This window comes from Mycteria americana, chromosome 8, assembly GCF_035582795.1.
Source record: "Mycteria americana isolate JAX WOST 10 ecotype Jacksonville Zoo and Gardens chromosome 8, USCA_MyAme_1.0, whole genome shotgun sequence".
Taxonomy (NCBI): domain Eukaryota; kingdom Metazoa; phylum Chordata; class Aves; order Ciconiiformes; family Ciconiidae; genus Mycteria; species Mycteria americana.
This window is the reverse complement of record NC_134372.1, coordinates 23021530-23036688: the sequence shown is the minus strand read 5'-3', so window position 1 is coordinate 23036688 and position 15159 is coordinate 23021530. Positions and strand designations below refer to the sequence as shown.

General features: G+C 38.8%; 1 protein-coding gene across 14 annotated transcripts in view; it reads right to left on the bottom strand.

Annotated features, from left to right (window-relative positions):
* ANKHD1 (ankyrin repeat and KH domain containing 1) overlaps positions 1–15159 on the bottom strand; it is a 118646-nt gene that overhangs the window by 59550 nt on the left and 43937 nt on the right. For all 14 annotated transcript variants that reach the window (XM_075510207.1, XM_075510208.1, XM_075510203.1 and 11 more), the window contains exons 4-10: positions 11509–11656; positions 10450–10597; positions 9163–9396; positions 7511–7605; positions 3701–3938; positions 3286–3477; positions 1718–1827 (exon numbers count right to left, since the gene is read on the bottom strand). In XM_075510207.1, the coding sequence (XP_075366322.1) occupies positions 1718–1827; positions 3286–3477; positions 3701–3938; positions 7511–7605; positions 9163–9396; positions 10450–10597; positions 11509–11656 (1165 nt within the window). The remainder of the gene's footprint in view (positions 1–1717; positions 1828–3285; positions 3478–3700; positions 3939–7510; positions 7606–9162; positions 9397–10449; positions 10598–11508; positions 11657–15159) is intronic.

Here is a 15159-nt window from a genome sequence, read left to right as displayed (position 1 = left end):
TTTATACAGCAGGTCTCCCTTTCATGTGCAATTTTCCTTTGCTTCCTTACTATATGTTTTCCTGACAGCTCCCCATTTTGATTGGCAGTACAAGCAAACGCAGTAAAATAAAACTTTACTTTAGAAAGGCACGAGATTTTTCTCCGCAGTACTTATTAGAACTAGATGCTAAAGGCCACCAGCACTGCTCACCTTAGTCATGAGAGAAGAAAAAAAAAAAAATGACACAACTCTAATAATCTGAAGTTATATTTAAGCTGCAACCCTTGCATGTTTTTAAAAGCTTATGCATAGCAATTTATATTTTTTTGTTTCAGGCTTTGCTCCTCACTATGAGATACTTCACGGATTATACCTTTTTATAACCAAGTACTTAAATATTTTTTTAAATACCCAATAAAACCCCCAAAACCTATCCTGCCTCTACTAAACTGACTGATGCTCAGTACCCAACACTGATTTGAGCAAAGTGCAACAGGTGTGCCAAAAAACCCATAAACACACACATACCCCCATGAACATGACCTTCCTCCCTGATAGGAACATATGAAGCAGAACTTTACTGCAGAAGAATTAATAAGGCCTGAAAAAAAAGTATATTCACAAAGAAGAGTGGAAGTATTATTAATTCACAATTACAGCATTAATTTATTTATATTTGTAAATATAAACGTAAAGAAATAAAATACTTCAGTTAAGACTCATTAGGATGTTGATTTATGAGGTTCAATGATAAACTTTTCTGGCATTCTTATTATTTAAAAGGAACAAAACCCCCTAAAATATCCAACCAAAACCCCAACCCCCTCCCCAAACAAACAAAAAAAACCCCACACAAGCAAAGAGTGTGGAAAAAGAAAGGAAAGCAATGGGAGAAAAAACAAAAACACAACCAAAAGAACAATCTTCCCTGCTTATGCCTTATTAGACATAAGGCTCCTAAACTCCTTTAGAAGACTAATGTATGAATTGCTTTTTACTGCTTAAAAGCCAAAACCAAACATCCCTGTACTTGATGAAGAGGCAGTTTTAGGTCTCCCAGTACCTAATATGAAAAAAGTCAAGACAATTATGTAAACAACTTAGTTATGATTAAATGCATTCCAGAAAATAAACACTGTGAAAGCAATATGCTAAAACCAAGAGTTACAAGAAAGAAAAGAGTTCTGGAACAAAGAAAAGAGATCATATTATGCTGGTCACTTAAAAGGCATTGCTTAGTTTCGGGTTTTTTGCATTGCAGTTTTAAAAAGTTGAGATACTCACAGTGTTCAGAAACTAACACTAAAATAGAGAAGTAGTAGCTCCTAATATTAAAACATTTTAAATTCAGAGCAGTGGAGCAGGTAAACTCTAATCCACAAGAGTTTGGGAATAATAAAATAGCATAATGAATAAAGGCAACGCAGAAATATATCCTACTAAACAATTAAAACTTATGGATTAAACTGAAATGAAGATAATCAACTGCCACAAGTATAAGCTATAGCTAAAACTTTTCACTTAATGGATGAAAGATTACCCAATAAGAATTTTTATTTTTTAGATCAAACAGAATATGCAGGCTTTTTAAAAAAAAGTTTCTTTCATGCCTCTTTTCACACCCATATATGAATCTCAATTGCTAAAATAATCTTCTTGCTCTATAAGCATATAAGCTTTGGCATACAGTTTGAAACCAAAGTACTTTCCCCACAAGATGCAGCAAAAGCCTTACCAAATCAGCACCAGCTTGAAGCAACACATCTGCAACATCAGTATGTCCATTTTCACAGGCATAGGTCAAAGCTGTATCTCCTGTCGCTGTGGTGGCATGAACATTAGCTCCTAGAAACAGAACACGCGCGTTTTTTTATTGGACATCTCCTTATCAAGTATTTCATATCAGACAAACACAAAAATCAAGGCAATTTATCTGTGACAACAGCTATAACCTACTGAGCAACAGCTTCCACAGCCCAAGGGCATTGCTCTCATGGTAAAAATTGCTCTCACAGTAAAAATACTCTGAGGAGAGGGGATAAGCAAAGGCTTGGAAAAGGCATGACTGGCAACCTAAGCACTTAAACCTATATCCTCATTTATTCCTGCATTCCCTCTACAGCAATGAAGATTTCAGTTGTTACAACAAATAAAAGGGAATCCAGACAGTTGTCTAGACTATGCATTTGACAGGGAGCTGCATGCCAAGGAAAACCAGACAAAATGCATGTTATTGAATTAGTAATAATACTACAAGACCATACACTTCTACAAATTTCATTTCTTCCCTGCTTTTTAAAATAATTTGCTTTAAAACCATTTTGTTGAAATAATTTGACTAGCTTCATATATGCCAGCTACAGGAAAACTATGCATGATTCTTGCTATATAATGCATTATTCTTAAAAAAAAAAAAGCCAATGTGATTAGCCATTTTCCTATTTCCAAGGTGTGAGATACATTTAGAGACTCCCTGATGCCAAAACAAGGCTCCTCAATTAACTTTCTACATTATCAGAAGTGAAGTGCAAGCAGCATTCCAAGTGAGCTGTTGACGAGTGTCACATGCTGCTATCACTGCACAAAGAGACACAGTTGTTACTGTCCCTCGATGAGCAGGGAGCATTACTTTCTAGAATTACAAATCCAGACAATGTTATGCTTATTCTTAGAAAAGAGCATACAAATAAATCACCTCCAATAACAAGGAAGACTTCCAAAATGCAGCTCCTTTTTATTTATTATTTTAAGTCTTATTACTACAATTTAGTCTCTACCAACTTTAAAACTGACAGATGAACGTTGAAGGGTCATTTCCCCCCAACTCCAGCAAGATTTAATTTTTACAACTGTATAATGTAGTAGTAAAACTCATTCATCACAGAAATTCAGCACATTCCAGAATCTGTCTTGCACGTTATTTCCCAGGGCACAATTCCTGAAGTACTGGTTATTCAGGGAGACTGACTGCAGATAATCAGGGTCCGTCAAAGCAGGAGTAGCATATAAAAACAAGCATTATCTGTTGTCCTAAATGCAATTAGCTGGAAACAATGTTCCTAATGAACACTGATGTTTTTCAGATATGCAACAGAATCCAGTGCTCCATGAAGTACTTTCCTCTGTTAACAGTATCAAACAATATTAAGGTGTAATGTACGCTTTTTTCTTCTTGCTAAGGTATCTCAGAATATAGTTTCTTGTTACAACACTGCCACCATCAAGCTCATGTATCTTCTAAAATCATATAGAACATCAAGTCTATAATATCTGTGGGCTAGATCATTTCCACTGTACACATACCTGCTGCCAGCAAGTATTTCACCAATTCAAGATGACCCTCTTGAGCAGCTTCCATCAAAGGTGTTGAGCAACCAAGTTCTATATCAGCTCCTGCCTTAATAAGGAAGTCAGCTACTTCAGAAAACCCTCCACAACATGCCAGAGTAAGAGCGGTTTCCTGCGTTTCTTCTGTCTGTGCATTTATATTTGCCCCTAGGAAACAAAATAGCTGTTACTTTAACTGATCAGAAACAGGGTATGAAAGTGAATGCTCATCACCTCCACAGTCTGGGTGTTTTAGCTTTGCTCTGTAATTACAGCAATGAGCAGTGACAGCCACACACTACATCAGAGGAATTTGCACAGAATACCTAATGGCAAATGGTCAACACTACATTCTTCATAATGAATACTCAAGAAACAACGTTGATCTCACCTTGTGCCAGTAGCAAGGCTACCATCTCTTCATGGCCTTCCCGGGAAGCTTCCATTAGAGGAGTATAACCTTCATCATTAACTTCCTCCAGGTTAGCTCCCCTTTCAATCAGAAGAGCTGCTAGCTCCACATGTCCACCACAGGCAGCCAGAGTGAGTGGAGATTCAAATGAATCTGCAGGCATATTCACTTGAGCACCACTGTCTAAAAGCAAGCGTGCCACTTCTACGTGTCCATCCTACAAAACAAAGGTGAACACAAGAATCAGAAACAGTTGAAGTCACTTGATACTGTAGTTGCAACCACTATCATACTAGGTCTGAAAATGATCCTAAAAAGACAGGGTCTTTTTACTTACGATGGATCAATTTATGACCTAGTTATGGTAATACTGGGATTAAACTGACATTTAGGTTTCCACCTACATCTAAGTTAAGTTTAAATGCATGAGGAAAAAAAGAGCTAGATGTATGTTGATGTTGGGGTTTTTTTTGTTTGGCTTTTTTTTTTTTTCTTCTCAGGGGAGTAGGGAAAGATAAGACTTTAAGGATAAGTCTTAAGATAAGATAAGACTTTCTTCAATATCCAGCAAAATACCTGGGACACAAAAGTAATAGAGATAACAAACAAGTACTATAAGTAATAAACCCACTCCATGACTAAACCCCCCCCAAAAAAAGCATCGGGGAAAAAGATTTTCTTTTTCTTTGTAGTTGATTCATGACTTCTACAGACCAAAAAGCTCCAACTGGCAGTTTCTAGATCCTGGGAAAGATACCTGCAGAGAAACTGAAGTGGGTTACAAAGAGGAGGGAAAACTCAAATAAATCTTAGAGGAGACTGAAAAGTGCCTTGGGATGAAGCAATCTTTGCCACAGAGGGAAGAGAATTAGGATTGCCAGAGCAGTCTGTTTGAGCCCTTACCAATCAAAGCATATAAATGCAGCTGTCAGCTTCTCAAGAAACTATTACTAAACTCCTCCAAAGTTACTTGAAATAGACCCAGTACCAAAAATCCATGTTTCACCTAAGGTGTGGTTTGTAGAGAGCCACAATACCTCTGAAAAGGGGAAAACGTAAAGAAGTTTTGGCATTAGGAAAGAATAAACACTCACATGGTTTCTCCCTCCCACATAACTTAAGAAACTGGGACCCAAATTTGTGGAACAATTTGGAGAAGAGATCTTGGAAAACTGAAACTGATTACAAACTACACCTAATGATGGGGCAAGGTTCAAGTCATGCAAAGCGTGCTCAGGGAGATATAGAAGGTCTGAGGGTCTAATCAGAGGATGTTCCATACTAGACCTTTCTTCAGCATACACAATTAATAGCATAAGTTAAGGATGGAAAGGGAACTCCAAGTAAAAGACTTGAATCGAAGCATGCTCTTTGTGTCTCTCAGTGGAGAGAAAACCACTTGCCGCCTTGCATACTGCAGGTGCATCGGTAATAGGTGCATCACCTTGGTCACTCCATCTGCCATCCAAAGAAATATGGGGTTCTTCCAGAAAGAGTAAACTGTCAGCCAGCTTTGATGATTTAGAGCCCTGTGTCCTGACACAGTGGTTCTCCTGGGATTTGACAGTTAAACTGGATTAATTCTTTAAACTAGCCCCAATGCATGCTGACAGATTTTGCTACAGAACTAAAGAATACTTCTTCCTGAGGAAGACATAAAAAGGGCCTATTTCTGTGGCAAATAGCAGATGTTTTTATGTTGGGTCCTTGGAGGGAAATCTAAATAAAGTTGGGCAATACTAAAGAGAAAAAAAAAAAAAAAAAAAAAAAAGACATTAGAAGACCTCTCTGCCCAAGGTTCAAGCCAGAGCTGTCCAGGCTAGGGCACTGATACCAAGGGGTGATTTATAAAGTTATAAAGCTAAGAATTCCACTAATTCCCAAAATTAAAGAACTTATGTATTAAGAACAGCAACCTCAAGTGAACTGTCAGTTCCCCATTCTGATCTCAACAGAATTGTCAGACAGTAACTCAAACAGCTAACACAGAACTATAGAAAAGGGGGCAAGTGGGATATCAAACACACGACTCCTGTCAAAACTTGTCTTTAAGTTGACCATGTAGCAGGTAGTAAGTAACCTGAGATTGACAGCAATCAAGTCTGTAAATTAAAGACAGGCTGCTGTTCTCGGAGAAGCTGGCTAAAAGCCAACAACCACCTCATTTAACTAAAGGCATTATCTTAGGTGTGGCACTCTGTCTTGACCAAAACATACTAAAACTCAGAGGCACTTACAATATAATTGGTGATCAGAGACCAGACATCTCACGCTTCCTGTATTTGCATCATTCATTAGCTGGAAAACTGTGAAAACTGGGAAAAGTCACAATAATTTGGTGGAATGGTTCCCTTCTGCAAGGGTGCAGCCGAAAGATAACAAGAACAAACTCCATCATTCGACTTGGAGTTGGGACTTCAAAGGATCAATTTCCTCTCTGCTGCTTTTAAAGGTCAATACACACTCTGTACTGCAAAATAGTCTGAAACATTCAAGAGCTAAAAACATGCAGGCAACCCACACAACTTCATCTTCCCCAAGCGAGACCCTTCAGAGCCTCCAAGTCAACCCAGTGCTCAGAGTGTATCACCATGAAAGCAACAAAAAATAAAATAAAAAAAAACAAACCCATACCAAACCAACAAACACCCCCTCCCCCCGCCCCCCCCAAAAAAAACAAACCAGTAACAAAACCTAAACAGAACAGTGGGCTGATTAAAACATTTAGTTTGCAGTCATTTTGCAATCTCCTTTAGGTGACAGCATCCACCCACTGCAACTGCGTCCTTCTGAATTCTGTATTGGCACTAAGCTCTCATACAGGGAAGACTATTGAAGGATACTATTACCATCTCACTATCAGAAGACTTCAACACAGCTTGAGATATTATAATCCGACCTTGTCACTTGCATCACCACCTCACAACTGCACTAAAAGAACACTTGATCCTCCAGCTCTCAGACAACTGGAGGAACATTGCAGCCTATCTTCTAAGGATTATAGGCTACTGGGAGCAAATTCAATTTTCCTCCATTCGCTGTGCTTCCAATAAAAACACACTCTCTGTTCTTTCTTCAAAGAAGTTCCCCAGCTTGAAGAATAGATAAAAGGTCACCTATATCTGGACAAAAATGGTTGCAGATATGCTTTTGACACAATAGCACAATCTTTATTATTTCCCTCTTGGAAAGCGAAGTTTGTCCTCAGTGGCTGCTTTGAAATTATATGAGTTGCCCAAGAACTAAGAACTAAACTACTTTTGACCTACCATTTTCAAAAGAAAAACCTCACAGCACCATTTAAAGAAACCTAGAAGAGAACAAACCATCTCTACATGCAAAACACTTCCTGCAGTGGTGTGAAAGGACAAGTGTAATGCATTAGTCATCCAACTCAGTGCACTTCTGGAAGGCTCATACCATGATCATCCGAAACACTTTATTTGTAAAGACAAAGGTGGAAAACTAACTCTAACGCTGCAAAAGAAACAGTGACTTGGGCTCAATCTACTACTTTACTGCACGGCAGATTAGTTACCCCTACACTCCACATAGGGAGCATTTAAAACAACACATCACACCCCCAAAAATTAGAATCATTTTTCCCTATGACAAATTAGACTGAGAAGCTGGCTACCTGTGCTAACTATAGTAAAGGCTTTCTTACGATAAAAAACTAACACACGCTCATTTGCAGACCCAAAACAGCTTGTTAACAAAGGCTCACTTTATCATCTCTTTTATTCCTCTCTCATTGAAAAGGGAGCAGTACAAATAAAGGCTATTTACCATGCAGGCCTCCATAAGTGCCGTGTGCATCTCATCTGTTTTATGCTCTTGATCAGCTCCAGCTTCAAGCAAAAAACGAACCATATCTAAATGGCCTTCAAATGAAACAGATCAAAACAAATAAGTATTTAATATCGTAAACTTTTAGTAGCACAGACAATACACTTAATGAAATAATTTAGATTTTCATAGTTTGCTATTACAATTTTTACAAGTTATAATTCGCAAACCTGCTCTTTTTAAAGTACTCTAAAAAAAAAATCAATGTAAAATGGACAGCCAGACTTTAGACAGTCTTTCCCAAAGATACTGCCCAACTATGAGATGAAGACAGACCTCTAATTCACGTTTACACAACAGGAACCTTTCCTTGTGACTTCAAGCTATAAAAGACTGTGCTTATTCCTTATTCGACTGTATAGTGACATATCATTTAGGTGCTCCAAGGCAGCATACAGTGGGGGGATTATCTTTTAGACATAAGTCCATGTAGAACTTAACTTTAAGCTTTTTAATTGTAGCATTCACAGACATATTTCTGAGAACTAAGATAACATAATATGACATAATGTGTGTATCTGACACTATTTTTAAAAGCTTCTACTGAACTTTACCAATACTTGTTTTCAACTCTATTATGGCTTCTGTCATTTTAGAATTTGTCCCTTACAAGTTACACATTTTATCCTCTCAAAAAGCATCCTCCTCCAAGACTTAGTTTTACATAAACTGATAGGAAAACAAGGTAGCCCAACCATCTTGCCAAAATCTCTAGTCAATTAAGATCTTGTATTACATCATTCTATTACATCTTAGGTCACAAGAAACAAGAATGCCCCTCCAACATATCCAGGAGTACTATTACTGAAATTTCTCTGCAAATACTATATGCTGCAGGAAATCAATGACAAATCCAGACGCAAATTTTTCAGATGGGTTATACATAGTATGTATCCTCCAATTCTAACCACAGAGGAAAAACATCTATGCCAATAGAGGTTACTATGACAATAATCCTTATCCTTAAAGCTTCTATTAGGAGAAAAACAATTGTTGGAAATTTTACAAAGGTTTTTGGATTAAAAAAAAACTTGGAAGCACATTGGATTACCATTGCACTAAGTTACTTTATACAGAAACTTTAAATAGCAAAACAAATTAAGTCAAGAGTCCATAACAGATAACAATTCATAGACATCCTCCAAAGTTACAGTGAAGGAAAAGCATCCAGTAATAATACTAGAATTTTCACCCCATCAGGTATTCCAGGAACATTTGTTCTAACTTCACATTTTCGTAAGAACTAACAGAGGTGTTTTCAGAACTTGCAGATAGTTGGTGAGGGGAATCTGAATGAAATGGAGAATGCGGTAGTGGGGGAAGAGGAGAGTGGTGCTGTGTCAAAGCACAAGTTTGGATGCAGCCAGTCACAAGTTTTCATCTGCAACATATTAAATACATGTCCAGCACATTTGGACAGAAGTAGACAGGCTTAATACCACTACACCATGGATGAGCACTTCCTGACATCGAGTTTAAAACCAAAATCCAGTATTCCAAAACTCTTAAGAAAATATTCAAATTACAGCTTTAGTTAGATATATCCTAGCAAATACATTTAAACAAAAACAAAACAAGGCAAGAGACAATACCTTTATAGCACGCAAGTGTAAGTGCACTTTCTTTGAACTCGTTGGAGTGAGTGTTGATTCCCGCACCATATTCCAGCAATACTCTTGCAACCTCAACATGACCTGCACTGGCTGCTTCCATTAAGGGGGTATGCCCATTCTCATTGTGGTCTTCTATATTAGCACCGGCTTTCAATAGCACCTTCACTATGTCAACAAAGCCCCCAGCACAAGCATAAGTGAGAGCTGTGTTCCCTGCAGAGAAGAAGTAGTTTACATGTAAGCCCTTTCCATCACCCACTCCTAATGCAGGAAAGGAAATTAGTTTTAACAGCTCTGAACAAAACCAAGTACATCACTAGCAGCAGCCTTTTACCGCAGAGCAATGTTACTCCAGCCAATAATTTCAGGCTGGGTATAAAATCCCAACACAACTACAATGTGAGAGAGTTTTAATGCTACACCAATATTACAAATCAGGATTTTTTTTCTTTGATTATTATGTTTCCTACTTCAGCACACAAAGAGAGATCAAATACATACACAAAAAGATAATGAGTAATTTTCATGCTCACTGTAGAGCTTGGGTGACGGGGGGGTGCTGTTTTTTGCCTAAGACTGTATCCTCTAATCCCTTAAAAAACTTTTACTGGCTGGATGAAAAAAAATTTATAATTTAAAACTCTGGTACTGTAAGTGACAGACAGTCATATATGGCTCATGTTTTAAATGCTACAGTCAATTTTAGGGTACATTTTGCTTAATATGGCTAAACATCAAGACAAAAACGTTTCATAGTTCAGACACCTGACTTTGTTCATATTTTTAAAAAGTTTAAATTCTATCTTACTATTAGCAGAATCCAACTGCAAGTTAATACTCTCAGTAAGATTAGTTAAGCTGTAGCAATGTACACAACATTCAATGCTCAAAGAATTGTACCTCCTCTTTGATACAAAGCAGTAGACTGAAATAACTGCTCTTGACCAGGTGTGCCCCATGGTCTTCTTACTAGGTAATTTTGGATTATACAGATGAGAAAAACTAAACTTCATCACTGTGGTCATCTAACACCACAGTGGTTTTCACAGGAACAGTGCCTTCCATTACAGTTTATATTAAAAACAATCTTCGATAATGGCCAGGTAAGACTCTGAACACATCTGCTATGTATCTGGCCTCTTCTCAATAGTTCCTGTCACGTTATCTTGTGAATGAAATTATCTGACATAAACAAAGATCTCCAGAACAGCTGCACATCTTAGGTGACAGTCTTACTAATTCTTTGTGTCCCTGCTTCCCAGTTACCTGTTGAAGACTGTGCGTTGACGTCTGCACAATGAACAAGGAGAAGTTTAACAATATCTACATAGCCTCCGCTGGCAGCTGCCATTAAGGGAGTTATGTCTCCTTTATTCCCCCGATCTTCAACGTTTGCATGCATTGCTAGTAGCACCTAGAGAAAAAAGTTCACTGTAATGAATAAATTGTAACACCAACATTTTGCTTTTAGTTCAGTGGGGCTTGTGAGAATGATTCCCCAGCCAGCTGTGACATCCCCTTGCAGTAATACCCCCAATGGTGAAGCACAATGGCGCTCCCCAGGACCATTTCTAATTACTACCTGCACTGTGCTCTGCTTCAGGAAATGCTGTTTTTCTACATTTGTTCGTATCTGCCAAAATCAACATTAAGTTACAGTGCAATACTGACATTTTCAAAAGTCACAGGTCAACTCACTAACCAAAATGACAGGAGAGAAACTGTAAACTTGCATTAATGACCACAGCACATATTGGGTCAAGCACCAGTAAACAGTTTTCTCCCTGTATTCTTGCCTGGCACCAAAACATTAAGTCGGCTACTTTCTGAGAACTATCACCTAAACATCTTCAAAAAAGCACAAATTCTGCCCCTTAAATATGCAAGTATAAAAGCCAAAAATTAACACAACTTAATGCACTGTTGATACAGATGTGATTAAAAAAAGGACTGAGTGACCGAGACATGAGTTTTTAGAAGGTAACCACTTGTAGTGTTTGATTTTGCTGCTATTTTACATCCTCTTGCAATGTCTGCTTGGCAGAACATCTTGACTGCATCTAGACCAATGCCAGAAAAGTAGATACATCATAAAACACAAGATACATTCCTGAGACAAGTCCCTTAAACCTAAAGGCATATATGATGGCATTTTCCATTAAAAAGACAAACGATAATTGGAAGTCCACAATAAGCTGTATTAACTGATATTCTGTTTAGATTATAAAAAATTATTATGATCAAAATAGCTAAAATGTTTACCTATCAAAGCAGCCCCTTAGACGATGCTTCAAAGGTTTAGTTGTGATTATATTTGTTACTTACTTGTGCCAATTCATAATATCCTGCTGAACAGGCCAAGCAAAGGAGACTCTCCCCTTCTTCAGTATGTTCATTTACGCTTCTTCCTTCATCCAACAGCTTCCGGACAGCATTTACATCCCCATCTGAGCATGCTTCTGCCAAACTGCGACTGGAAAATCAGTTACCACAGAATAAGCTCAAAATAAATCTGCAATAGATGGGTAGCTTCCCTATGCAAGGAAGAAGTCTTTAAGTAAAGACTCATGACATTAGTACTGAGCCTTACTAGAAAATATACCTTACAGATTTAAGTATATATATACACATTATTTCCATAGGTGAAACAAAGATAAAGACTTTGCTTATATCTAAATTAGCTCTTGTCCTCATCAGTTGCTAACTCACATAAGCTCTCATATAGACTAGATGCAGAGAAGAGTGCTCAAAACTAGGTAATTTGTGGTGTTTGCAAGACACAGAAGTAAACCTCACTGATGCTATTCACACTTTGGTGGAATGCCAGATGCACAGAGGCTATGACCACAACAAACTACTGACTATAGGTACTAAGGCAAATTTCTGGTAGAGTTAAAGCCAAAAAAAAGAACAGGCTAGTATCACAGAGACCACTAATACTGAATACTGCAACAAGAGAAACTTCTGATCGTTCTCTCTCCTGTAGTGGGACTATTTCTTTCTCTGCCCTAGCCCAAAGCTTTTTTCTTTTAATTGAAAACACCCATTTCTTAATTTAAGCAGCCATTTAAAAAAAAAATCCTTACCTTACCTAATGACATCTTAAAGGAAGAAAGGAGAGGAGCCTTACAGACATTTACTATGTTTCCTTTCATGCACTGTTAAAAGCATATTACAGAAGTTTTCAAACGGATGAAATAAGCCAATTGAACTGCATGGTTTTTAAACAGCAACAACACCACAAATCCTACACGGAACACTACTAACTCATCCATAAAAAAAGCCGTAAGAGGTAATTACAAGCTAAGAGTTAGAAAGAAAAAGACAAACCCCAAGTTCTTGGCACCTAAAAGCTCAGAATTCTACAATCTTTAACCATTGTCAACCTCTGAAGTAGAGAGAATAGCTATTTCCCCTGAGACCTAGGAAAGTACACTAAAATCTTGAAAAAGGTGAGCTGAGCTTCAATTTATTTCAAACCAAGTCACCTGTCCTTTAAATCTTTTTCTGCACAAAAAAAAAGTCTAACAGCAAAGACAACTGTTAAAGCACTGCTAAACGCAAGTGTAAACAAGAGCAAGTCATGCTCAGTACCAACTCAGTTACACGTCTCCAACTGATGATATAATTTTATTTAGAAAATATATGCAAGGAATCATGGTCCTCAGCTACTGGGAACCAAACCACAATTAATGCCCTGGTGGGAGGGGGAAGGGAGGAACAGCCTTCTGTTATAAAGAGTAAAGGACTGTATGTGAGGCATTCCTATCAGTATATTTTTATTTGCAAGATATGGAAGCTCATTTCTTAAAACAAAAACTAGTACATTCAGATTCATTAAAAATGTCAAACTTCTAGTTTTCTTCTGTAAAAGATAGTTCACTCAAGAAATGCACTCACAATGAAGAAAATATCCACTTGAGCACAAAGTTCCCTCAGGAAAGCACACAAGTTTCAATTTTCACTTCTTCAAAGACTGTAATGGTTAAACTATGTTAAGTCTCTATTTTAAAAGGAACTCATTTGCCATATACCCCAAAATGAAATAAACTGTACTAGCAGCTCCTAGATAAAAGCTGAGGTCTAACCTGAAAAGAATATCCAGTATCTGATCACTTACAGTTGCATTGTAATCACTAAGTATTTTAAGCAAAATAATAACCTTTACCAAAATATCAGTTATTTGGCTACATAGTCAAGCCCATATACTGAAGCAATGGGATCCCACTAAAAGGCTGCAGGACACTATCAAACCTGCCACCATCTCCTGTGAGGTAGTAAGGGACAGCTGTGTGCTCATGGAACAAGCAGTGAGTCGAACAGCCCTGCTGCAACCCACAGGTAACTGGGCATTTACAGCTCAGGTTCCTGTGTTCAGCTGGGAGGAGAGGGTGGGGATTCATGCACTTTTGCACACACATTGTCTAGCCTTTAGAAATGGGAGCCACCCAACACCATAACCTGTGAGACAAATCCTGAAACAGATCCATCATTCTCAGAAGATGACCTTAAGCCATCTCATATAATACAGAACTGCTGTGAAACCAAATATGCTCTGGGAAAAAGCTATTAAAAACAAGACTCTTAGTTGATTCTAGTTGACCCGGGCACCTCAAGAGGTCTCCCAGTTTGCTCCCTGCTCAGGCTCCCTTTGAGATATTTCCAAGACATTTTCAAGTGACAAGAATGACACCTGGATGCTCTTCCAAATGAAGCACAGGATGCTGTTGACCTTTGCTCTGAGGGTGCATTGCTGGCTCATGTTCCACTTGTTGTCCACCATGAAACTCAGGTCTTTTTCTCCAAAGTCGATTTCCAGCCATTCAGCCCTCCCCATGCATACCAATGCACAGAGATATTCCTCCCCAGGTGCAGGACTCTGCATTTCCCTTTGTTGAATTTCACGAGATTCCTGCTGGCCCCTTTCTCCAGCTTGTCAAGGCACCTCTGAATGGCAGCACAACCATCTCGTCCATCAACCACTCCTTTCAGTTTTGTATCATCAGCAAATTTGCTGAAGATGCGCTCTGTACCATCACGTGGGTCACTGATGAAGACATTAAACAGTACTAGCCCCAGTATCATCCCCTGGAGTACACCACTAGCAACTTGCCTTCACCTGGACTTCATGCTGCTAACAACTCTGAGCCTAGTAGTTAAGACAGTTTTCAATCCACCTCACTGCCCACCTACCTGGTCTGTATTTCATCAGCTTGTCCCACAAGATGCTGTGGGATACAGTGTGAAAAGACTTGCTAAATTCATGATAAACAGCATCTACTGCTCTCCTCTCATCTACCAACATAGCCGTCTCATTGTAGAATGCTATCAGGTCAGGCTTGATCTCCCCTTCGTAAAGCCATGCTGACTACTTCCCATCATTTTGTACTTACTATGTTAGGAAACAGCTTCCAGGAGGATTTGCTCCACCACCTTTTCAGGGACTGAGGTGAAGCTGACCTGCCTATAAGTCCCTTGGATCCTCCTTCTTGCCCTTCTTGAGGACAAGGGTGACATTTGCTTTCTTCCAGTACTCAGGAACCTCCCTCATTTCCCATAACCTTTCAAATAAATTGAGACTGGCCTCAGTGACACCAGCCAGCTCCTTCAGTACTCATGGGTGCACCCTATCAGGTCCCATGAACTTGCCCACTGGACCATGTCCAACTTGTTTAAATGCTCCCTGACCTGACACCAATCAAGGACAAGCCCTCCTTGCTCCAGACCCTCCTGCTCATCTCAGGGGCTTGGGATTCCTGAAAGCAAATCTCACCAGTAAAGCCCAAGGCAAAGACAGCATTCACTACCTCTTCCTCTTCTGTGTCCCCATCACTAGGTCCCCTGCCACATTCTGAGGCAGGCCCACATCTTCCCTCATCTTCTTTTTCCAGCTGATACACTAGAGTGAGTGTACCTTGTTGCTTTTCATGCCCTTTGCCAGATTCAACTCCAGGTGGGCTTTGGCTTTCTTAATCA